A 25,993-nucleotide genomic window follows, 5' to 3' on the forward strand; every position below is an offset into this window, starting at 1 on the left:
CCAAAAAGGCGGGTGCATGTCTTAATGACACAATCGAAATGTCCAAATCAAATCAAAATTTCCAGTAACAATTTTTAAAAAAGAAAACTAAATTTTTGTATTAAAATGGCTCCCAAACACGAAGAGCCTTGTGAAATAGCACACTGTTCCAGGTTTATGGATTCTTTAGTTACTTTCCTTAACGAGGCGGGAATTTGTATGTACCAAGTTAAGACATGTTTTGGACTGACTCCCGGTTGTACTGCTGCTGGTAAGTTTGTGCTTTAATTAAAATTTGGGTCCGGTAAGGTTAAAGGGGCGTTTAAAGACCGATTTATTGTTTTTGAAAATTTTTTACATAAAATATTGAGTGTGGTCAAAATATTGATAAGAAAGTGAGGAAAAAAATACAAAACTTTGGAAATTAGTTACCAAGACCCTCAAAGTTGAATAAATAATGGACTTAACTGCTTGGAATGAAAAAACTACTTTTAGTGCCTAGAATAGAATAAATTTGACTTTGACTGCTTGTAAATGTATTATTCCAAGTAGGTACAGCTATTTGTAATTTTTTTGAGGTAAGTTATTACTGTTTTAACAGCCTTAAAGCAGGCGGCATCTTTTAATTTCAGGCAGTAGGGAAATTAAACTTTCCTTTCGGTTAGCAGGTGTTACTGTCTGGAATATATAAATAACTGTCCAAAAATATTTTCTTATAAATTTTAGTGTATAAAAAAAAAATCAATAATTGCGATATTTTAGTCACTCGAAATCAAGATATTCAGTTGTCAATAATAGACAAATTATTTTATTTCTTCGAGGCACACCTGTGAGAAAAATTTCAATATCTTGATTTTAGGTGTATGCATTTTAATAGTTTTTTCTAAATTTGCTTGAAAAGCCTTTGAAGTATCTTGCAAATCAATAATTACAACATTTTAGCCACTGGAAATTAAGATATTTAGTTTCCAATAATAGAGAAATTAATTTACTTCTTCCAGGCACTCCTGTGAGAAAAATGTCAATATCTTGATTTTTAGTGTATAGATTTTAATATTTTTTTTAGAATTTGCTTACAAAGACTTTGAAGTATCTTGCAAAGTGATATTTACAACATTTTAGCCACTAGAAATCAAGATATTCAGTTTCCAATAATAGTCAAATTATTTTATTTCTTCCAGGCACACCTGTGAGAAAAATTTCAATATCTTGATTTTAGGTGTATAGATTTTAATAGTTTTTTCTAAATTTGCTTGAAAAGCCTTTGAAGTATCTTGCAAATCAATAACTACAATGTTTTAGCCACTGAAAATTAAGATATTTAGTTTCCAATAATACACAAATTATTTTACTTCTTCCAGGCACTCCTGTGAGAAAAATGTCAATATCTTGATTTTTAGTATATAGATTTTAATTTTTTGTTTTCAGAATTTGCTTAAAAAGCCTTTGAACTTTTTTGCAAATCAATAATTACAACATTTTAACCAGTAGAAATTAAGATATTCAGTTTTCAATAATAGACAAATTATTTTATATTTTCCAGGCACTCCTTTGAGAAAAATGTCAATATTTTGATTTTTAGTGCTTGAATATTAATATTTTTTTCAGAATTTGTTTGAAAAGCCTTTGAAGTATCATACAAATTAATAACTACCATAATTTAGCCACTAGAAATAAAGATATTCAAATGCCAATAATAGACAAATTATTTTACTTCTTCCAGGCACTCCTGTGAGAAAAATGTCAATATCTTGATTTTTAGTGTAAGGATTTTAATAATTTTTTTAGTAGTTGCTTGAGGAGCCCTTGAAGTATCCTGATAATCAATAATTATGAAGATTTTTCTACATACGTTAAATACGTAATTATTGCCGGCTTCCACAAGGGTTTTTAGCTCTTGAGTTTATATAAATATATATATATTATTATCGCTTTGTACCCGTATAATTACATATTTTGTAATTTACACACGCGAGCCTTTACACTTAATTTACACAGCCTTATTAACAAAAATGGGAGTGTCTTCACTTCACTGTGTCCCCAGGAGTATTTTTGGGTTTTATCTGAAACACTTTTTAGTTGCATGGGTTGGGACTTGGGTGTGGACTCAATTTTAGATAAATAAAGGCATAATATAGTTAGATTTTACATTACATGAACAAAATACATTTATCAGGTGTTAAATAGGTTTTTGATATTTTATGTAATTTAATATAGTATTAGAATAGCTTTCTATTAACATCACTTTGTACCTGTACTTAACTCCGAGCATACATATTAAAAAAACTATATCTAATTTTTAGTTAAAATGAACGATGAAGAGAAAGTTGAAAAGCTAAATTCAATATTAAGTACATTAAAGACTAAATGTACAGATGAACTCAATAAAGTGAGTATTATTATAAACGTTATCAAATAGGACATATTTTTCGTTTTCTTTTACCAAAATCCTCTACTTACCATTTTTAGAGCCATCAAGGTGGCAGGTGCGCTCCAACATGTAGTACTTCTATTAATGCACAAAACACGTCATCGGTAAGCATAGATACATTTAACTAAAAAAGGTATATAAACTTTCATTTTTTTAGGCCAATCCCTCTTTTGCTCAGTCACCGTAAGTCTATCGAGTGAAAAACCCAAACATCCTTACCTAAACTCCTTTGTTTCTCAGATCTAGTCATGCTTCAAATTTTGGCGGATTATCTACTATTGAAGGACCAAGTGGATCTCCTTCAGGTTTTGGTGGATTATCTAGCATTCAAGCATCAAGACCACCACCCAGTGTGCCTCCTTTGCCCACCAGTGGATACTTAAGAGGAAATATGCCGCAGTAAAAAGAATCTTATTTAATGTATTAGTGCAAATAACTTTTATAAATTTAATTTTAGAACACCGTCAGTCCAAAATTCCGTTAATAGAAGACCTATGACCCCAATGAGCCCGCCTCAAGCACCCAGTTCGCCAGGACTAAATCAGTCAAACGTTTCTGTAAGATTAAAAAAATTGATTTTAATTAAATGAATAATTACATTATAAAATTATGATGGTATAGGCTCCTCCTGCTCAGGGCAAAAATGTTCTTAATGTTGATACCGAAAGCTGTGCAGATGCGGAAGGAAATTGCCCAAGTGCTACCCCAAAAAAAGCAAAGTAAGTTATGTTTAAATATATATATATATATATAAACACATAATAAGGACTGCTAATATCTGATCTTTGGAATAAAGAAAAATGTCAATAAGCTCCAGGGAAAACTTCCTTTCTTTTCCTCAACCAATGAAAAACTTGTATGTTTTTCTTCATAATTAGGAATCAATAATTCTTTCTCGTCTAAAAGTAGTCTCAGTACTGCATAATTTTGCCAGATTTCCTGTTAATCTTATCCGTAGCAAATATTAAAATTAAGTGCTATTTGGTAAATTTTACTTCGTAAACTCACCATTCGCACTTCCAATACAGTTTAGAAGTAAGAATATCTAGCTAGCGACGATCTATATAATAAGTATTTTTTGTAGTAATCCACCATCAGGAGAGCCACAAGTCCCAGTCCAAAGGCCAAATCAGGAATGCGATCAAACTTGCTACGGTGTAGAAGTAACTTCAGTAACATTAATATTTTAAACAAAATAACTGATTTTCATATGGTTTTAGCATAGTGGAATTAGCAATGTTTCACCAATTCGACCTACGAATGCGACAGTGAGATCACATGGAAGACCATCTCCAAACCAAAGCGCTCATCAGAGTGCTTTTGGATACGCTTCCCGTTTAGCGCAGTGAGTAGATAAGTTGTTAAGACACCAATTATGTCGATGTGATATTTTTGCTTTTAAGATTTTTCATTTTTGAATTTCTAGACAGTTGAAAAGTTAATTTTTTGATTGAAATAGTCGAGGTAGATTCTTAATTTTACTTATTTCGTTTGGGAAAGTCTAAGATTTCTTAACTTCCACGCTGCTAAAATTGTCTGAGGTTTCTACATAGCAGTTGACAAAACAACGTTTTTCATATCTTGAATTTCAATTTAAATAGTAAGGTAGATTTTTAATTTTTTCTCGTCAACTTGGATTTGTTAACAACATATTCTTCATTTTAGGTTGTTAAATTTATCTAAGATTTCTCCTAAGCAGTTGAGAAGACCAAGTTTTCCAATTCTTGAATTCTTAGACAGTTAAAAAGTAACGGTGCATATCTTGAATTTTTACTTAAAGAGTTGAGATAAATTTTGAACTTTACCTGTTTAATTTGTTACAGTGCAAGATTTTCTTCTAGGCTATGAAATCATATAAAGTTTTTCCAAAGCCATCAAAAAGACAAAGTTTCCCTGTGTTTGAATTTTGAGATAATTAAAAATTAGTTTCCCATCTATTTGAATTGCTTATTAAGTAGTGAAAGTAGATTTTTAATTTTTCTTATTCAATTTGTCACAGTCCAAAGTTGTTTCCTTCCAGCCCGCTCAAAAAATAGTGTATGATATTTCCTACGCAGTTGAAAATTCAAAGTTTTTCAGATTTTGAATTTCTGGATATTTTATTAATTAATTATATAATTTTTGACAGTTCATTTGTCAAGATTTTCTTTTTTTTTTGCAGGCCGTTAAAAAATTTCTTTATTTTTCATTTCTAGGCAGTTGAAATGTTTCCCAATTTTTGAGTTTTTATTTAACCTTTAACTACTCGCGCACTTTTTTTTCACGCTACTACTCGCGCGGTGTACTTTGTACATTTTATGGTCTAAATTTGTTTTTGTTTTATTTTATTTACTCTATGAATTATAAATATACGTGTAATAGATAACTGCCTAATTTAAGTGCATATTTTTGGCAAAAAATCAATGCTTATGAACAGAAATAATATTACACAAAAAGTAAATTCAAAAAAAATATTCTAACAACACGAACACAAAAAGTTATTTATTCACTGCCAGATCCGCCTTCCTTACATTTATGGCACGTAATTACGTTATCACTGTGTTCTTTACACACTAATTGATGACAAGTATTGCATGTAATTGTAGTAACTCTATTCTTTTTTCTGCCGCAGATGAAGCATCTTCCTCTGATTTTTCTGGGTGGCTATTCCTCTGCGTCGTTTACTTGAGCTTTTCTATACCTAGATAGAAAATGTCTGATATCTATAGGTAAAGTAGGTATTGCAGCTCTTTCAGACAAATGAGGTCTCATCAATGACAGAGAAAGCGATTTTAGGAAAAGTCTTCTGTATTTGTGAGGAGAATAAGGATGAGTGGCGTTATATAAAATTTGGCTATTGATTCTTGCTATATTTAGTAACTGAAAGAAAAAAGCCAATGGCCATCTCCTTGTTCTTCTTCCAACAGAAAACGTATTGCACATTTTGTCCACTGTGTCCACACCCCCCTTTATGATATGATAATCCAATATAATTTCTTGTTTGTTGGTATCTGCGAGTCAATGGAAGAGTCGTCGTGCATAGTAGAAATCCAAACAACGCATTTATTTTTTTTTAGACACTTGAAAGTATGGTTACATCCTTTTGAAATCCGAAAATGGATGACCCAACCAATCTATTTTTATTTGGCAAAAACTCTATTGGCAGCTCTCGTTTATTTTTTTTTAGAGTTCCGATAAATGTTATTTTATCTTGTAACAGCTCCAGTGCTAAAGGGTAACTTGAATACCAATTGTCGCAAGTTAAATTCCGGTTACATCCTTTCTGTTCCTCCAACAATCGGTGAACTATGGCAGTTGGCGAGTTTATTTGATTGTATTAACAGTCTGGTTGTTTTCCACAGTAGAGCTCTAATTTACTGACATAAAATGTTTTAGCATCACAAAGCACAAACACCTTCAACCCATATTTGGCAGGTTTGTTGGGTATGTACTGGACAAAGTGCACCTCCCTCTAAATACAATCAACTTTTCATCTATAGTCATAAATTCACCAAGAGAGTAGTTTTTTCCTCAATCATAAACAAATTTGTGAAAAATAAATCGCACCGGGGCCAGCTTATCGTTTTTTTTTCATTCGTTACTTGTTTCTTTGTCATCATATCTAATATTTGCAAGCAAAAAAAGAAGTCTTTGATAATTCATGCAAGCTCGAAATATTTCTGAACCGGTTCCGTCTTTCGTCCATAATTCCAAAAAATTGGTGTGATTTTGCTTCTTACATCCAGATTTCCGTTTTTGTAACGTGCTTTGCGTCTCTTTCTCGATTAAAATTTGCCCGAACTTTTGAAATTTCCAAATTAGTATACTGAATGATATGTTCAAGCATTTCATCATCAACACTTTTTGAGAAAGCACTCATCTCATCTGTTATGTCACGGGCGCATTGCTTTGGCCCTGGTAGTATTTTTATTATATTTTTGCTTTTGGGTTTAGTAGATTTACACATAGTGACTTGGGTGTACTAATCTTTCTTTGGTTAATACACTCAATCTAGGGTAGACCGTAACTTTTTGTTGTGGTCTAGCAGCAGACTACATTTTGCTGAGTATATTTAAATGAGAACACCACTCGTCCCTACTCGGAAGATTACCTACAGGTTAATTTGTCAAATAAAACTAAACTTTGTTTGTTAATATTAATAAATCTTAATATTTATTTACCTACCAAACAAACACCTTCCAATTACAATGCCCCAAGACATCGGTTCAAAACAAAAATGCCTTATTATTTTATTCTTAAGCTAATTTTCCTAGCTTCAAGACTTAAATACTAGCACAGACACTACTACATACTAGCACATCAACCCAATTTACCGTTTTTTTATATCGCCCGGTATTTCACTAACATAAGCACTGAAACCAGTATCAACCGTCTATAGTTTTTATATCATTAAACATGGGGAAACATTTTATATCATTACACCAACAGAGGTAATCTTGTCCTCCCACTTAGATTTTTACTTTCAAATTATTTAAATTTTTATTTAATCACACTCAAAACAAATCCATTACTAAAATATTTACATAGGCACACACTTCAAAATAAACGATTTTTTGTTGAAAAACTAAAAAATATATTAATTTAATGTACTTACATAATTACTCGCATTGGTGTATTCTGTACACCACGACAAACTTCTCGGGATATTCGACCTTCTACTTAGGCGATCAAAACCGTATTGGCACTGCATTTGGAAGACACATCGAGCGAAGCATAGCTAGCTCGGTGACGCCGAAAAAGTGATCGTATGGAATCGGCAGCGGTTGGCGCCAATTTGGTATATTTTTTACACCACTGCGAGCAGTCAAAGGTTAAGTAGTTGAAGTAGATTTTCTAGACTATTTTCCTTTTTAGATTTGTTAAAGTCATAGATTTTATTGCTTCCAGGCTGTTAAAATAGCCTGCGGATTCTGTATGACAGTTGAAAAAACAAAGTTTTCAAATTCTTGAATATTTAGACGATTGAAATGTAACATTTTCAATTTATATTAAAATAGTTAAGGTAGATTTTTAATTTTAGTTAATTAATTTGAAACAATTCAAGATTTTGTTCCTTACAGGCTGCTGGAGAAGTCTGGGGTTTCTCATACGCAATTAAAGGATGAAAGGTTTCCCAAATTTTAAATTTGTAGATAGTTGAAAAGTGACACTTCCCAATTCTTGAGTTTATATAGGTGTAATTAATTAACTTAAAAAATTGGGTCTTAATGAAAGATAAGATTAAACTAACCATTAAATCATTGTCGAATATTGAACTTAAAGGAATCTAAACTGAAGAAAAAAATGTGATAAGGAAGATGCAACTACCTAAGAGTAATCTTACATAAAATGAATGATAGGAATTACAATTTTCAATGCAGTACTAATATCTGGATTATAGGACAAATCTCTGCAATATTTCTTTTGTGCGTTTTTGTTAAGCAGTTCTTCTATATATTCTTTATAATCTGCTCTTTTTTAAGTTCGACTCCTTTCATTTGAAAGTATCATAAACAATGTTAATAAAATAACATACTTTCATTGTAACTGGATAAACTTAGGAATAAAAACAAAATTTGCGAAAGATCGGTTTCCATGTTGGTCTCTATCTCAGTCTGCGTAATAATAACGGATGGTATTAAAATGATGTTTCTTTATTTCAATTTCTAAAATTTTCTAAAGACATCTTTTCACTTTTAGTAACAGTAGTATTCAATTAAATTAAAATCTTTACATATTTTGTTTCATTATCGTCTGCCTTCCATCTTCAGTCAAAATACTTTATCTTAATTTTAATTATATTTTGTAGACCTCCATCAATGTCAGAGCGATTTACAAGTGGATATCACAGTTTTCAAGCGTCCAATGCAAGTGGTCGATCAGCAACACCACAGGCTCGATTTAATCAAGAATACTCTGACGATTACGAAGACGATGACTGTGATTGCCCTGAATCATCTGCTGCGCCTGTATGAACTTTCATATCCGATAAATTATTTAATAAATCTAAATATTTTTGATTTTTCTTGGTAGAATCCACCCCGTAGATTTCCTGAACTACCAACATTCCACGAGAGCTGGTAAGCTTTCGTATATCCATAAAACTTAATATTTATATAAATATATCTATTTTTAAGGTCTAACGGCAATTATAGTGGTTATCCAAGCTTAGGTTTCCGAATTCCTGCTGTAAATGATCCTAGAACGTAAGCTGTTAACTATACAGTATATGTCAGCCAAATGGAATAAATTAGCTAATAAATAGATGGGAGCGTGTTGGAGAAAACGCTCGAACACGCAGATTGGTTTTTATAGTTGCGCATTTTTTTTCATAACGACTTTTTATACAGGAAGTATCAGATAACGGTGGCCAATACCAACTTGCTTAGTTTAAACATAATGTCCTGTATGTTAATTAATTTTTAGATTCCTTAGATCATTTTAGACATATTTTGCATACAATGTCCTATACCTATCTTTGACTGTTTCGGAAATATTAAGTCAAATTCAAAAAATAACATTTAGAAAAGAAAATTATTTAGTTGCCGAGAGTTGTCACAACATATTCAAAAACTTATACATAATAGAAATCTAAACAATAATGTCAATGTAGGAGATGTTCAAAATGCTCGCCACGAACGTCTTGGCAACACCCTAACCGTAAATAGAAATTTCTCCTAACGTTACTCAACATCTCAGGTGTGATCGATCTAATTACCAGAGTTATTTGTCTTCGTAAGTCAGCTAAGTCAGTGAGTTTAGTTTTGTATACAATAGTTTTCATATATCCCCATAAGAAAAAGTCTAATGGCGTCAGATCGAGAGACCGTGCCGGCCATTCCATCGATCCTCGCCTCTCTATCCACCGATCTGGAAATATTTGGTTGAGGTACTGCCGAACATTTATTTGGTAGTGGGGTGGTGCTCCATCTTGTCGAACCCATATCATATTTGCTGCAAGTTATGGGTTTCCTGGATCAGGATACAAGTTGGCCAACGTTGGCACTACAATATTTTGAAGCGATTCTAAATAATTATCATCATTCAAATTGCCCTCAATAAAAAAGGGACCTATGATCTGATCTTCAATAATTCCTGCCCACATGTTAACCTTTTCAGGGTTTTGAGTATTGTCTTCTCTCGTCCAGCGAGGATATTTCCAGGACCAATAACAGCAATTTTGACGATTGGCATGACCGTGAAGAGTAAAGGTGCACTCATCAGAAAATATAACATGTTCTAATTGGATCACATTGCTGTCTAACATTGCCATCATTTGTTCACAAAAATACATTCTCTTATTTAAATCGTCTTCCGTGAGCTCCTGGGTGGGTATAATTTTATACGGATGCATTTTGTTTTCTTTTAATATTCTAATAACTGATGAATAGCTAATATCGAGTACTGGGGCTGCTTTCCGAGTAGATGTATGTGGCTGTTCCACAAACTCAAGCATAACAGCCAATTTGGTATCCTCACTTATTGCATTGGCAGCTGCTTTTTTACCTGCCTAACATGGCCCAGCTCGCGGAATTGCTTTTCTATTTTACTAATTGTCCCTTGGGTTAAAGGCGGCAAATTTGGAAATTTTTGCGGAAATTGGAAATGAAATAAGCGAGCTACTTCCATTTGCGTCCGTGTATTATCTCCAGAGCCAATCATCTGTAGAATTGTTATTTTATGCATTTCTGTTAAATGAACCATATTTCTGGCTTGTAGTTAATGAAATTCAAACGACTATAGCACTGACGACTACTTCTGTCATGCAACATGAGTCAACATTAAGTGAGTTGTAGAGAATCTTGAAAGATAAATAATTTTCTTTTCTAAATGTTATTTTTTGAATTTTACTTAATATTTCCAAAACAGTCAAAGATAGGTATAGGACATTGTATACAAAATATGTTCAAAATGATCTGAGGAATCTAAAAATTAATTAACATACAGGGTGATATGTTTAAACTAAGCAAGTTGGTATTGACCACCGTTATCTGATAAAAAGTTTTTATGAAAAAGAATGCGCAACTATAAAAACCAATCGACGTGTTCGAGCGTTTTTTCTAACACGCTCCCATCTATTTATTAGCTAATTTATTCCATTTGGCTGACACACACTGTATGATTGTAACTATAAATCTTGTAAAATATGTATATTTAGGCCTCCCGGTGGAATTGGTCCAGCTATAATTGGACCTGAATGGGGATCATTTTTTGATAGTACTCGAAATTCAAGTAAGATGACTCCTATTCCGTCATATTTGACCTGTCCTCCTGTATGTGACGACACATTTGTAAGTATATTATTATGATATAAACAATGACATATGAACCGCAGTTGAATTAATATATGTATATTAATAATTAGATGAATTCCATAATGGCATCACGAGCATCGCCGGGAATGAACCGATCTGCGGTACCTCGAAGCAGGTATTGAATACTTTCAGATTTTTCATCTTAAGCACTTTCACTTTAAACTATTCTATTAAAAGATCTTATTTTATTTTTAATTAATTTTATCATTTTTTTTAGACCAGCTCCAAGACCTCCAAGTCGTGCTGGTGGATGTGGTGTAGGGTGCCGACCTATACAACCTGTAAGATATTTTCTTAACGATAATTGATGAGTATTTAATAATTATTAATTTTTTAGCGTTAGTGCAAAATTTTCAACTTAAGAAAAAAAGTATAAGAAGTTTTAAAACATTGTAATATTTATATTTTATACGGTATAATAAATATAATATATTGTGATGTAGTATTTTTATAACTAACACATCAATAAAACAACATGTTTTAAATAAATTCTAACAATCAACCACCTATTTAAAAAAAATCGTTTGTTTCAACAGTACAAAAACTCCTAAATTGCTAGTTTGCTCAAGAGACCTTAAATTACCTATTGAAATAAAAAAGCATTTAATTTTTCAATAATTAATGACTTCGTAATCTTCGCTCAAGCGTGTCCCAAACATGTTCAATTCGCATCTGGACTTAACGCTGGCCACTCCAAGATAGGAATATCTACATCACTTAAGTATATGTTTGAGAAATTCTCGCAGTGTGGGGTTCAGCGTTATTATGAATCAGGAAAAAAAATCTTGCAGAATTTCATTACTACGTCTGGACTTTTACATCGAGGCAGCATTACAAGTTGCTAAAAGATATGATTTTGATGACATAATATTGAAAAACATGTCATTTATAAACCCTAAATGTATTTTTGAAGGCACAGAGGAATTCATAGACCATGGATGGATGCATGCAGCAAACTTAGTACAGTGGTTTTAAAGTCACTTGAATGACCATAAAAACTAATAAAAGCGTACCGGCGGGAAGACTTATAGACCGGGGCCTGTTTTAAACACATTGCTTTGCATTAAAAGATCGCCAAATCCGCGTGGATTATGGAACAGCGGCAGCGTACTAATGCATGTGTCGATGTTAAAGCATACCGCCAAAGTATATAGATTTCAACAAGTAGAATCACTTCTTTGATCGCCTCAAAATGCCGCCTTTTTTTATAAGCGGTCGTAAATCACTTGTAAACTACGCCGGCACCCCTCGCATGACAGGATACAAGTCCGTCCACAAAGTTCACATTAGAAATGCGTTTACGTGGGGCAATAAGGAAATAGTAGTATTAAGTTTAATAATATTATTGGGTAAAATCAAGGGTTTTTTATTTTAAAATATTTTGATGAGTTTTGACGCTTATTCATTGTGACACATTAAATAAACAACAACTAAATAATAGGTAATATATTTATGTATGCATCCAGTCGCCATTTTTTCTTTGCTTTTATTTCTTTTTATAATGCTAATAAAACGCTTACATTTGAGTCAAAACCTTAGGAATGTTGTTAAGAAAACTAGAATCCCCTAAAAACCCTTTAATCTTAATAAAGGTGTACCTAATATAAAGGGTGTAAACCTAAATGTATACCTTAATTGCCGACTAGTTAAGCTGAATTTATACAGACAAATAGAATAAAATAAGGCCTTATTTGACATTTATGCATTTAAACAGCAAAATAAAATAAAATAAGGAATTAGCAATCACATGCCAGGAATATTTCAAGAAATTGATCAATTACATACCAGGTAAATTTTATCTTTTAATGGGTTTTCTGACCAAAACGCTGTGCGTACTTTCGTTTTCAAATAAAAATAAAATATTAGGTGCATTTTGGTCAACTTCTTAATTTATTTTGCTGTATAAATGCCTTATGGGGGTTTGTGTAAATTGAACTCTTATTTTAGTCTTATTTTATTTCTTATTTTATTCAATCCAGCATTATTATTCTCAATAATAAAAACGTAGGATTGTACCGATTATCTTTATTTTTTGGATTGACCTGATTACTTAAGAGGAATCATTTGGTTCAGACACTTAATTTAGACACCCTTTATTTAATGCTTTACTTGTTTGGGGATTTTACCAAAATCCACTTTACCTACTATGTAGGTATGTAGAAACCTGGACGCTTATTTCTACCTGGATGTTTACTACCATTTATTATTAAATTGAATATTAATTTGTTGAATCAGAGTTGGCTGATCAAAACACATGTAATTAGTGGGAAACTCGGAAACTGCAAAAAAGAAAATAATTAAAAAAAAACACTTGATTTATATGTAGGTATATGCATATATTTCTTATTTGTTAATAATCGTAATTGCATTACAATGCACACTTACTATTCTATTACACAGTAAAAAATATTAAATAATAAACAATACATATTTATTTAGAGGAACTATGTACGAGTATAATTTTAAATCTTATTCTAATCCAAAAAACATTTGTACAATAATTATAAATTTTGCAGTATTTTCAGCTTATGGTTTTCCTTCTTATTTCCTGTTCTAGTTTTAGTTATTTCTCTATTTGCAAACTTTAGTGTATAATAGATTCTTACTTTTGTAAATAAAGCATAGTATAACAGCATAGTAACATATAGTCCAAAGGAAAACTCGAACAAGGGTGTGAAAATGGTATTTTTGCACATTCTTCTTTTAAATAAATGCCTGCATTATCTTTTACACAAATATTATTAAATTTTTTCGTAAAAATATCCTATAGTAAGATAATGTATTCATTGAAGCTCTTTGGGGGTACAGTTAATCCGCCAAATCATCCCTGACTACCCTCGTAGGCTTTTTTTTCACAAAAAATTGTAGTTTTATCATGCACATCATCACCTCTGGAAAAATTAATACAAATATCACAGCTATGTTTAAAACTACATTTTCGTAATAAATATCCACCAACATACACTAGTGCGTTGCCTTCTTCTGTATGTAAATTTTGATAATCTTTGCTGTCGATATTTAAAATTGGTGTATAATTTTTTGTTGGATTTAAAACCGATACGGGTATCGGTTTTAAAAAATTACTAAATCTACTTTTTATTTTATTATTAGTTTTACTAAATCTGGAGTTATGGTGAGTAATATATCACTTGCATCCGCTAAACAATTGGAACCTTCCTTTTCATCACTAAATGACAGAATATTAAATTCACAAAAACAAAAAATATTGGCACACTCGGTAAACGTTGAAAATAAACTGAACCGAGTCAACCCTATAACCACATTTCGTCGACGAACCGGTATAAATCCCCCGCATGCGGGGGATCGATAAACTTCGATAGGCGAGAGGGGCGGCGTCGGCAGGTGCGGATGGTTAGTCGAAAAGGGTCGAGTGACTTGACTGTGTTAGACTGTGATTCCGCTTCGTGCAGCGATTTAAAGAATCAGAAACGAAAATCAAATTTTTATAGTCGCCCAGATAAGTTCTGCATGCAATCTATTTTTTTGCATATTTAAGGATTAAATCTGATGTTAAACATCTAAAATATAGTTAAGAGTAAAACTATAATTACATATAGACAAAAAGGGTGTAGATTTGATTTGATTTTTCGGCATAAAAGATAAATGTTTGTAAAATAATAAATAAGTTAAAAAAAATCACAGTAATTGTTAAAAATTTTGTTACACCTTCAAACTTGGCACATAAATAAAAAATAATAAAATACATTATTTACCTCAGAGACACACATTTTTTCAGGGGATGAAGAGGTGTAATGTATAGTGTACAAAATATTTCAAATAAATTTTCTTTATTAGTGAGTACTGAAATAAAGAAATTCATAAATAATACAGATATAACGCAACAGGTCGAAATAAGGCTAAATTTTTGGAAAGAAAATATATCTTCCTACCATATAACATGTGTTATAATTTTTAAAGGTTACCAAATAAATAAAAAAAATGGACCATACGAATCAAAAATAATTGAATATTCAAGCACGAAAATTGTAAATATTTTAAATTTATTTCTGAAGTACGGGAGCAATTTATTATAAATTAATGTTTGTATGTTTTGTACTTTTGGGAAGATTTTTACAAAAAGTCATTAATAAATAATATGGATTTAACGAAACTTAACTTAACGAAATAACTGATAATGAATTTGAGTATCCAGTTCCCTATATAAAAATCTATATTTAAAAAATATGAAATAAACACATTCTACCACAATTAATTTTTTGATATCACACTAAATATTCAATCTTTTTACAAAAAAGTCAAATTATTAGTAATTACTATAATTTTTTAAGATATTTGAGGGTGGCTTACACATCTTCATCCCCTAAAAAAACGTGTGTTTCTGAGATGTATCATGTATTTTATTATCTTTTATTTTTACACCAAGTTTGAAGGTGTAACAAAATTTTTAACAATTTCTGTGATTTCTTTAAGTTATTTATTATTTTACAAACATTTATCTTTTATGCCGAAAAAAATCAAATCTACACCCTTTTTGTCTATACGTAATTATAGTTTTTCTCTTAACTTTATTTTAGATGTTTAAAATTAGATTTAATCTTTAAATATGGAAAAAATAGATTGCGTGTAGAACTTATCTGGGCCATTGTAAAAATTTGATTTTCGTTTCTGATTCTGTTGCTAACTTCCATGACGTAATAAAAACTATATATAACAAAAAAAATCAAAACAAATAGGAAAAGTTAGAGAATATGACAGTATTTACTTGAGTTGATTGTATAGTGTAGGGTTTAAAGAACTGGTACTATTTGTGCTTGGTCAGCTCTCCATCGACAAAGATTCTGGAATCGGAATAATCAAATTTAGTGTTTTTAAGAGTCAGCTTTCTTTTTTGGAACGAGTTGTAAGAATCCGTCTTTTATATTCAGGTTTTAAGGTAACAATAGCCTTTATGCTGCTTTTCATTGGTACTTGTTTAAGACTAAGCAACATCATTTGAAGACATAGGTGTATCCAGAAAAAAATCAAAAAAATCTGCACTGCTTGTTCTATACTCCAGATCTTTCGTACCGGTAATAATAGATAAATTACTAATCAACATTTTTTATTCACATTGAGTTTCAACTTAACAACATCTTGTCTAAGCATTTGATTCTCTTTAGATAGTGTTCAAGTAATTCCTTAGAAATTTAATAGAGTGACGACCAGATTAACAACTTTTATTCATCAATCTGAAGTTCCTTTTCTTATCCATTTTTAAAATTTTTTAGTCTGATTATCGTTTGAATTTATAAAACACCGATCGCATATAGAAAGGAACTCACTATTTGGTTCGTTTATTTTAAGTTCGTTAAGTTTTAATTGACGAGCACGAAAACGAAATGACTCAATAGAGTTTACGATTAATTTAATATTTTGCTTGTGACGAAACGAATCGGCTTAGTGGAACCTTTATTTTTATATACTTAACCAAGTCAGAAACTTTACAGGTTGTAAATTATGCTAAAAAAACCAGATACCTGTATCAACAATTTTTATGAAGCGCTTAACCTTACTAAAATCAAATTTAAATCTATAATTCGAACGCTTACTAACAATTCAAATAACTGTCATACATCATTTTTGACAACTTCTAATGCCGTATTAAAAACTCAAAATTTTAGTAATAAAAATAATCTATAATAATGAGTTGTGCTTTGCACTTGAATCAGTGTTATGGAATCGATGGAAATGAAAAATGGAAAGCGATTCTTGATAGTGTATTCGAATTTATCACTGCATCCAAAACTATGCTGTACGTATTAAATGAAAGAGTAAGAAGTGATGATAAAATTAGCGAAGGAGAGCTACAGAGATTGATCGATGAAGAAGTCAGACTGGCAAATTACCGAGGTATAATATTACAAAAACTAGTTTTTCCTTATTCTCTTTCGAACTGCTTTACAAAAATATCCCTGAACTTTGTTTATATATAGATTTTTCCGTCTGGTTCCAATTTTTATAATAATATAGGTCAATGAAAACTTGATAACCCTGACACAAGGTCATTCCAGTTGACAAAAATACATCCCGACCGGTAAAAGCTTCTTGGCAAATAAAATTTGTATTGGAATAATACATTTTTTAGTCAGCTATTTATACATTTAACTGCCCTACTATAAAAAAATTATATATTTTCACTAAACCAAACGAAATCTATAATGTAAATAAATCCTTTTTTATTATATTTATCCACCAGTGAGCAGATCTGATTTGGAGCATAAAGTTGTTTACTATTATAGCAAGTTATAAACTTTCATATTACCTAATACGCCATAAATAACAATGAAATAAGTATATATATTTAAAAAGAAATGGATTTTTTTAAATTAGAACTAAAAAGCAAGTGGTGTAAAAATGAGACATTTTATAAAACTTTTAATTTTTAAACCATTTCCCTTTTGAAATAAATGTTCAAAAAATGATCATACTATGTAGATTTCGATGCTGAATAACATAGAAATGACAAATTCAAGGAAATTGTTATGGGTGTTAAGAAAAAAAATAACAACTCCTGTCTCATATTTACCTGCCATTTTGGGCAAAAATGAGACAGGGGGTGGGTAAAACTGATACATGGCAATTTCAGACATTTATGATGCTGTCCGTGGTGTGGGGCAATTATGAGATACCCTGGTTGAAAAATGAAACTACATTTTGTACGATTTTTCTCAGATTTATTTAAAAAATGCAATAAAAACTGGAAAATAATTTTTTTGAAAAAAAAAAAAAACATTTTTTTGAGTCATTTTTACCCCATACTAAAAACCTTTAATAAGAAATACATAAATATGTAAAGACAATTCAATCAAACTCAAGTCGCAGTTTGAAAATAAAATAAAAATAAAAACAGAAAATAAATTCTAGATAGGTACATCAAAAATATTATTTAAATAAATAAAAAACTCCAAATACTCTGCAAGTAGTTATAGTTAAACGATCTAGTTAACATTATATTTATTTATAGTGATAGAAAACACAAATTTCTGTGAAACTCTGGCAGTACCTCCATGGGTTATTGGAGGAGGTAGTTTCATTACTACGTCATCCTTTCGTACTTCATATTTTTCAGGTATTTGAGGAAATATGAATTTTTCCCCTTTTCGACGCAAATAAGACCCAGAAAATTCGTCTCCCCAATAGATTCTACTAGCGCAACGTAATGCATTATTTTTTTTTTTTGGTACAAAACTTAATCGAAACATAGTCGCCAATATTTATGTCACTATTTGTATTAAATTCCTCGGCTGCATAATTTTTTTCTTCCTCTTCTATGAGTTCGTCTAATGTCATATTTTCAATGTCGCTTTCTTCTTGGTAAGTTACACTTTCATCATCTGAAGAGGACTCGGCCACTTTTGTCACTTTTTTCTTCTTTTGTGACACTCTTTTTCCCTAATACTATCTAAATATTCGGCGCTAGTTAAAACAGCACAACTGTAATTAACTTTTCTCCTTCGCTTTATTTCAGGATTTGTTTTGTTTATCTTATTTAGTAAAATATTCTCGAATGAAGTGGACGAAGACGGTTGTGGCTCAACATTATTATCTTGAAATGTTTTAGTGTCATTAGTCTCGTTTGTTGCTTCTTTTTCAATTATTTTCTGTTCGCTATGGTTTGCTACAACCTCATCATTTTCCTTTTCTTGGTTTAATTCAAACACATCTAATGGACTGGGGTTTTGAACACTTTCATTGTATTTTTGCAATTTAATTTTATTAAGACCGTTGACTGGATATTTTTCCCTAGAGCAAGGATATATGCCAGTCGATTCAAACGACTTTTTTATTATAGCCTCTGTAATACCTTCATTCCATAACTCGCAGATCAAATCATCAAAAAACAGCGGCCTTTCGGAAACCATTGAACAAAATTTGGAAAACCAACTATTAAAGACCGCAGTTGTCGGCTGAAAAAAAATCGTTTGATCCCTTCCATGTGCTCCACAGGTTTTGTTCTTGATATATAATTAATGGCGGTAATAATATGCCGCTAGCAGAAATGCACGCCATGGTTGTAATATTTTCTTTACCAGATCCTTCTATGCTTCTATGAACTTTTTGGCCCAATGCTGCAACTCCTTTTATTCTACCTGGATCCATCTTAAACCCTGTTTCATCCAAGTTAAATATGTGTGCAGGCTTGTCTTGCAAACCAAGTTGTTGGATTGTTTCACCCAGGCGATCATAGAAGGAATATATTATAAAAGGGTCGCTGGTAGCTGTTCTCCTACACTTTTCTAGTTGTTCCATTTTCTTCTGGCTCAGTCGATTTCTTTTACAGAATGAACGAAATCAATCGTCACCAGGTTTGCCTTCCTTAAATGTGGTTTTTATAGCATTTTCATTGTTAAACATATGTTTGCACAACTAACTGAATTTCTTGTTTGGATAAGGCGAATCCCCATTTAGCCATAATTTTAATTTTTTCTGTCAAATCTCTTTCTTGTTCATCCGATAGCGCTTGTTTTCGGCCACGTTTTAAAACAATTTTTTCGTGAATAGCCCGAAATAATTTTGACTTATCAATGCGAAATTTTTTTGCTGCCGTTCGAATAGACAATTTACCTTCCTTTACTAAGGTACTAACGCAACAAAAGTTTGCGCGCCGATTTTAAAAGTTTTTGTCATAAAAATTGCATTATATTATGGTAGATTAAATAATTCATGTATAAATTAATATTACCGTTTGAATGAATGTGTCTTCAGGTTTTAGAATATTTAGACTTTATTACGTCCTTTTTTCGTCTCATTAAAATAATTTTTAGTGGCAAAAAATTGACTGTCTTATTTTTACCCAAAATCTTCGGTGCCTCATTTTTACACCACTTGACCCTAATTGATATATTTCGTTCACAATAGTTCTATAAAATCCGTTAAATTAGTTTGATTTCTTCTCGCAAGACCTTACGAGAACCATATGATGCATTCCTCAGTACAAATAGATTATTGAGTAATTTTTTATCAAAATGTATAAAGCGTTATAGTTTGGTCTAAGTGTACCTTAAGGAATTTTACAGCAGTCACACTATAAATTTTAAGCATCTCTTTTTTATTCTCTGCGAGAAGAAATAAGTCTTTATTTCACTAAACAATTTATTTACATAAAGCCGTTCTTTGGTGATCGACTGTGCTATATAACACTTAAGTATATCACCTGCAAATAAAATTGCCGTCATACAATTTGAGAGTCTGTATTTAGCGTTCAATTCAATACTTGTTAACTTAGATCATTAAAGTGAAGCATAGACCTTTAATATCAACAGTAATCTTTTTCAATAATGTACCAGCAACTTTATCACAACTATTTTCGAAATATGATTAATACGCATTAAGTGTATAATTTGATAACTGACGTTGTAGCATTGTAATTCTCTCAGAAATATTCCATAGTTCACACAGTCAAATAACTTACGAAAGTTTAAATTTTCTCGTCAGTCTTAAGGTTCTAGTAATACCTCTCTTCACTATGAGTAGTCAACACCTTGAACAGGTTCCTACTATAATTTGTGTACGTTTCTACTATTCCTTTTTTAATTAAGCAAAAGTTACAATATTTATGTTTTCGCTTTAAGATTTACACTATTTATTTTTTAAATTTGGTTTAATTTTTTCTTTATTTGGTTAGCAGCATCTGTTTTTCATATTCTTCACATTTATTACTTTTTATTAACTTTATTTTTATTATATATTTCCCATCTCTGCTCTTCGTAGGCTTAATATAGGTATAATCTATTTTTATACGAGGTTTTCTTAGAATCTTTTGAATATCTTGAAATTATTTAATTGGTTTCGTCTTGCCCTATCGTGCCGAAAAAAAATGGTACAGCAAAATCTCCTAAATCTCTTGGTCTATTAGAATAATATATTTTGATGTTATCAAAGTTAATTTAATTTTGTGACAGCCACGTTAACAAAATCGTTCTTTCAAAATGCCTGCATTCACCTGCATCACCTCAACAAAAAGCCATAATATATGGATGGAGTTCCGATAAGAAGTATCGTAGAAGAATTGGGCATTAGTAAAAATACCGTTTCCTTAGCTAAGGCAAAAATTGCCGAATATAGAGTTATTGCAAGAAATCCAGGTTCTGATCGACCAAAAATTTCAAACGCCATTCAAGATAGGGAGTTAGTTGGCTTTCTAAGAAACAATTTGTTTGAAACATCAATAAAGGCGAACAAAGACAAATTTTCCTGATTCTGCTAATACAGCTCGTAGTAGGATAAGAAATTCGGAAATTAAAAGTTGCTGTGTACAAATAAAATATTTTTGACTGAAGCAAACAAACAGAGAAGATTAGAATTTGCCCATCAATATGCACACCAAAACAACATAAGGGAAACGGTAATATTTTCGGATGAAAAAAACCTTTTAATCATACAATAATGGCGAAATCCGCGGTTACAGACCTTCTAATACCAAATATGATGAAAGATATACACATAAAACTAATCAAAGTGGGTCTTTAGTTTTAGTAATATAAACGTTAGGGTCTGGATTAGTTTTAGAGAACCAGGCATTTGTCAAATAGTGCAGGGAAGGCTTACTGCCTTAGGATATTGCAATATCCTGAACAATGTTATGATGCCATTGATTGGAGTAGTCTATGGGCAAGATTTTATCTTCCAATATGATAATGCTCCTATACATACAGCCCATAGAGTTTAAAACTATCTAGACGAGAGGCGAATTCAAGTTTTACCGTGGCCCTCGAAAAGCCCTGATATCAACCCAATTGAAAACGTTTGGGGTAAAATGGCAAAATATATGTATAAAGATAACTTTAGGCCTAGAAATCAGAATGAATTACGCCTAAAGATAGATGACGCATGGGACCAAATAACCGAAGAAAATACCAGAAACTTAATTTAGGTATTCCACGACGTTTGCAAGCTGTATTGATAACGAGGGTGCGCTTACCAAGTATTGATAATTTTTTATTCCATATTATCAAAAAAGATATTAGTTAGTTTTGGTTTATTTATAAAATGTGTTCCAAATAAAATAAATATCGAAAAATAAAAATGTTTTGTATCAATATTATTATTTAAATATGTAATTATGAAGACTCCAAAAATTCATAATGCGTAAATATGCATACCAATACCATACCCAAGGATCAGATGGTACATATCTTTTGTATTTTTTTAATTTTATGCTTTTGTTCTGGCTTCTATTGTCTTATTTCTTTATATATTTATTTCTTTCTATGTACATACCTATATTCTTGGTTGGCATCTCCACTTAATTTTTTTCCTAAATAAAGTTTTTATAATCATATTGATATTTCCTTATGCATCTCGCCTACAATCTTGCGATTATCTCTAAAGCAATTACTCTTAACTTTTTATTTTTGCAGATTACTTACTAATTTTTCTCCATAATTCACAGGTCCTTCGCAAAGTGTCGCTGCTATTGATTTAATTTTCTATACTTCTATACTATTTTCATTTATTTATTAGAACCACCAATTCACTCTAATCCGAGTTGTTTTCTATCTTACATATTCAATGCTTTTTCTTTCAATATTCGATCACCTGAGATCTATATCAATTTTTCAAACTTTCACAAGCATTTTAGAAAAATTAGTGCTTGAGCTCCAAACACCAATCTTTTTTTAAGATCAAAATATACACTAGAGCAATCAGTTTCATCAAGCTCAAGATAATTGTGCAAGTGGTATAACTGACATTGTGGATAATGTGATGACCTCAAGTGATACTCTTGGAATATACCAAAACATTTGATCTGATCAATCATAGTATTATGGCTGCCATATTGTTATATATTGGTTTTGAAGAGTCGGCATCTCAAGTGATGTTTACTTTCTTGTCACGTATACAACTACCTCTTGAAAACTGCACATGCCAAAATGTAACAATATTAAAGTACCGCAAGGCAGGCTACTGAGGCCTATTCTATATAGTGTTTCTATTTTTATTATTGCCTCAGATTAATATTTAGAATAAGATGTATTAAATTCACTTATTAAATTCAAGGATATTTGGGAGTTCGCGAAGGAGCGGTCCAACGACTTTATCGTCATAGCAGCAATTATTAATTATTTTGAATATATAAATCGATGGCAAGCTCTGAATACTACATCCAATTACTCATAAACATCTTATAAACCAGCAAAACCTCTGGGTTAACCTTATGCCATTCCGCAATTGGTTTCGGCACCTCGATTTATTTATTACAGACTTCCCTGAATTTTCTTTTACAGACTTCCCTGATTATTAAAATAATTAATGTAACTAAGCCAGCGTTTTCTCTAAGGAGTAAAATGCATAAAGACTTTCTTCACGACGTAAGAGGTGGCGCCGCGGTTATTAGGTAGATGACTTTCGGCGAAAGAAAGAATAGCCAATTTAATAAGGATCCCGATAATTTACGTTCATATATCTCGCCCAAACGTAACTAAATAAGTAAGATTTGAGTTTGAAGCAAATGGGTATCGTATTTAGCGAGTAAATCTCTATCGGCTTTTATTACTTACTCAGTTGCCACACATGACCAAGCTATGTGTGTTACGGGCTCTCATACTATATCGGGATAATCTGATTTGAACAAGGTTTTTATTCCATGCCATTATCTATTTTATATCGTAAAATATATAATTTTTTCGTAGATTTTGGCAATCTTTGAATTTAAAAATGTTTTTAATTAATTATAAGCAACCTCTATTTATTTTTCTAAAACCAGTCAAACTTTCATATAGTGCAATAAAACTTGTATAGATTTTCAAAATAATAAAAATCCTGATCCTTCAATATATGAGTTAAATATACCTACTGACTTACCATAATTTCGAAACATTTAAGACCAGCTTTGCTCACAGCTACGTTCATAAGAAATGGCGAGAGGTGAAAGTTGGCGATAGTACAAAACCACTAGGAAACGACTACGCGGACCGTTCAACTTAACGACCAATCAGTCTTACAAGTTTTTTGTTAAAGACTATGGGGGGTGTATTGATCTTTACCTTACAAAAAGACATCTTCGTTGAAAAACTACTGCGTATGCAACAATATGCCTACCAGACTGACAAATCTACGAATCTGGTCTTTAAGTGGGAAAAGTGGAGCATGCTCTAGGAAACGGGGCATTGTCACCAACTCTATGGCATCTAGTAGCTACAACGACCTGCTGCTACTTTGCATGTGCAGCAATACAACTACCAGGCTGGCAAATTCATGGAGCTAGGTCCGTGAATCAGTTACACTTACACCAGCATTTCAGACTATTTGCCTGGGAGAGCACGACGCTACGATGGGCTTTATGTGGACCAATGAAACCACTCTGAGAGGCTTTTTAGAATTAATTTAATTAATTTAGAAAAATTTAATTAATTTAGAATTAATTTCAAAAAAAGCAGAGCTCCTACTTTTGATAGAGTATATATAATTTTATCATATCACCTGTTATATTTTTGGAAATTGGATTCCAAACTCTCCTAGTGTGATCACGCAGTTAAGAAAAATTAGAGGGATCTCCTATGCGCCTTCAACCTGCAGGAGGACTTTCAGTAACTCTTAAGTCCACAAAGATACTCTATTGAGATACTTTATCTGCTAGATAATGACAATATGCCACCTAATCTAGGATATTATAACTATCTCTTACTCATATTATATTTTTTACCTCACGTCTATTCTCTAATAGTCCTGTGATTGGAACCTTTGCTGTGACACTCAAAATAGGAGATAGTTTTACCACTATCCAAAACTCTTTATTTTTATTCTCAACACTTGTTTTGCTAACGATGTTCATTTTGGATTAGCACCTTCGGGAGAAGATTAAAACTGGTATAGCTTTAAACTAAAATTCTAATTAAATAGTTTTAGTCTTCTTCCGATGATGCTAACATCGTTAGCGAAACACGTGTCGAGACTAAAAATAAAGAGTTTTGGTTAGTGGTATGGTTGTCTCGTAATTGAATTCTCTAATAGGTGAATTGCTTCTTAAATTATCTGTTGAATTTTATCAGCTTGAATTTGGTTAGTCTGCTATGCTGTTTCTTTCTTTCTTTAATTAATTCGTTTTTAAAAGAAGCAAATTGTACACATTAAGAAGCAAGTTATTAAGGAAAGAAACGGTCAGACCCGCTTATCTATTCTCTTTTTCGCTATCAGCCTGTTTCTTTCCATTACTAGTTATTTCAACTTTGCTATTAATTTTGATAGTTCATGCTCGTTTAATAAATATTAATAAATATCTATTGAATTTTTTATTTTAGCATCACTTCATATTTGCCAATCCGATAGCCCTGATCAAGAACCTAAACCAAAGTTCATTTATACTGAAACAGTCGATAACTCATCGACTCCTGCTCCTGAAATACACAAAATTGGTGATGATTTGGAGCATTTGGCGGAAGAACCATTCATAACCAGCAATTCCCCACAATGTATTCAAAAACATGAGAATAAAACTGAAAACGCCGACCATGGCCTTGAAAACTTAGTTGAACAATGTCCCAGTGGTCATTTAATATCAACCATTTGTATAAGCGAAATACGTGCCTCCTTAATTAAACTTGATGATGAAGAAAATGCTTTAACCCCAAATAGTTATGATGCCCTTAATAGAACTAAACCAAACCTATTAAAGTCTTCAGTGGAAATACAATCAGATTTTAGTGACCAAATGAAATCCATTGAAATTCCTTCTATAGACGACGAAGAAAAACTAAGACTAATAGAGTGTCAAGAAAAATCCACGTCTTCTCTAACTGAGAGCGGTAATAATCCGATGTTTTGCCGTCATGGGAAACTTATAAGTCAGAAGTGTCATTATCCAAATAAATCTGATCCTGTAGTACAACCAACTAAAGAAACAATTAAACAAGAAAATAAATCTGAAGTGCTAAGTCAAAATTCTACTAAACAGACCTGCAAGGTACAATGCAGAAGTAGAATTCCAAGAAGCAAAAACTTTGAACAGAGATGTAAAAGTAAACATTTTAACTTACATGTATTGTCTTTTATTATTCATAATTTTTTTAGTAACTGATATAGAGAAACATCCATATGAAGGCTCCAACATCGGGAAAAAAATATGTAAAAATTGCCAAAAAAATACTTATAGCAGTTTGCGTTTGAAATCAGGAGCTCAAAAAGGGGATAATATCTAGGAGAAAATTACTAATTAATTGTGATTATTTGATGTTATTGGTGTATTACTGCGAACGGGTGAAATAAATATCATTATACAATTTAAACAATTTGTTTCTTTGCGAATTTTGTGATTAATTAAAGAAGCCTA

General features: G+C 31.6%; 2 protein-coding genes across 3 annotated transcripts; both read left to right on the plus strand.

Annotated features, from left to right (window-relative positions):
* The first annotated feature begins 18 nt into the window (after nucleotides 1-18).
* LOC126739858 (uncharacterized) lies at nucleotides 19-11,142 on the plus strand. The gene is made up of 16 exons (XM_050445674.1): nucleotides 19-250; nucleotides 2,283-2,368; nucleotides 2,449-2,514; nucleotides 2,568-2,593; nucleotides 2,651-2,809; nucleotides 2,868-2,967; nucleotides 3,032-3,129; nucleotides 3,495-3,573; nucleotides 3,631-3,755; nucleotides 8,199-8,358; nucleotides 8,423-8,469; nucleotides 8,527-8,595; nucleotides 10,548-10,680; nucleotides 10,755-10,819; nucleotides 10,922-10,985; nucleotides 11,042-11,142. Exons 1-16 carry the CDS (start codon nucleotides 106-108, stop codon nucleotides 11,045-11,047), a joined length of 1,428 nt encoding a protein of 475 aa, XP_050301631.1. The 5' UTR covers nucleotides 19-105; the 3' UTR covers nucleotides 11,048-11,142.
* A 5,145-nt stretch (nucleotides 11,143-16,287) lies between these two features.
* Nucleotides 16,288-25,952, plus strand: LOC126739862 (uncharacterized). Of its 2 annotated transcripts, none has more exons than XM_050445679.1 (3): nucleotides 16,288-16,575; nucleotides 24,966-25,676; nucleotides 25,735-25,952. In XM_050445679.1, the coding sequence occupies exons 1-3, from the start codon at nucleotides 16,368-16,370 to the stop codon at nucleotides 25,860-25,862; spliced, it is 1,047 nt and encodes a 348-aa protein (XP_050301636.1). In that variant the 5' UTR covers nucleotides 16,288-16,367; the 3' UTR covers nucleotides 25,863-25,952. The 2 variants fall into 2 exon arrangements, with proteins under 2 accessions (XP_050301636.1, XP_050301635.1); XM_050445678.1 differs by having other exon boundaries at nucleotides 16,293-16,575; nucleotides 24,966-25,682.
* Nucleotides 25,953-25,993: the final 41 nt, after the last annotated feature.

Source organism: Anthonomus grandis, chromosome 8 (genome assembly GCF_022605725.1).
Source record: "Anthonomus grandis grandis chromosome 8, icAntGran1.3, whole genome shotgun sequence".
NCBI classification, from domain to species: Eukaryota; Metazoa; Arthropoda; class Insecta; order Coleoptera; family Curculionidae; genus Anthonomus; species Anthonomus grandis.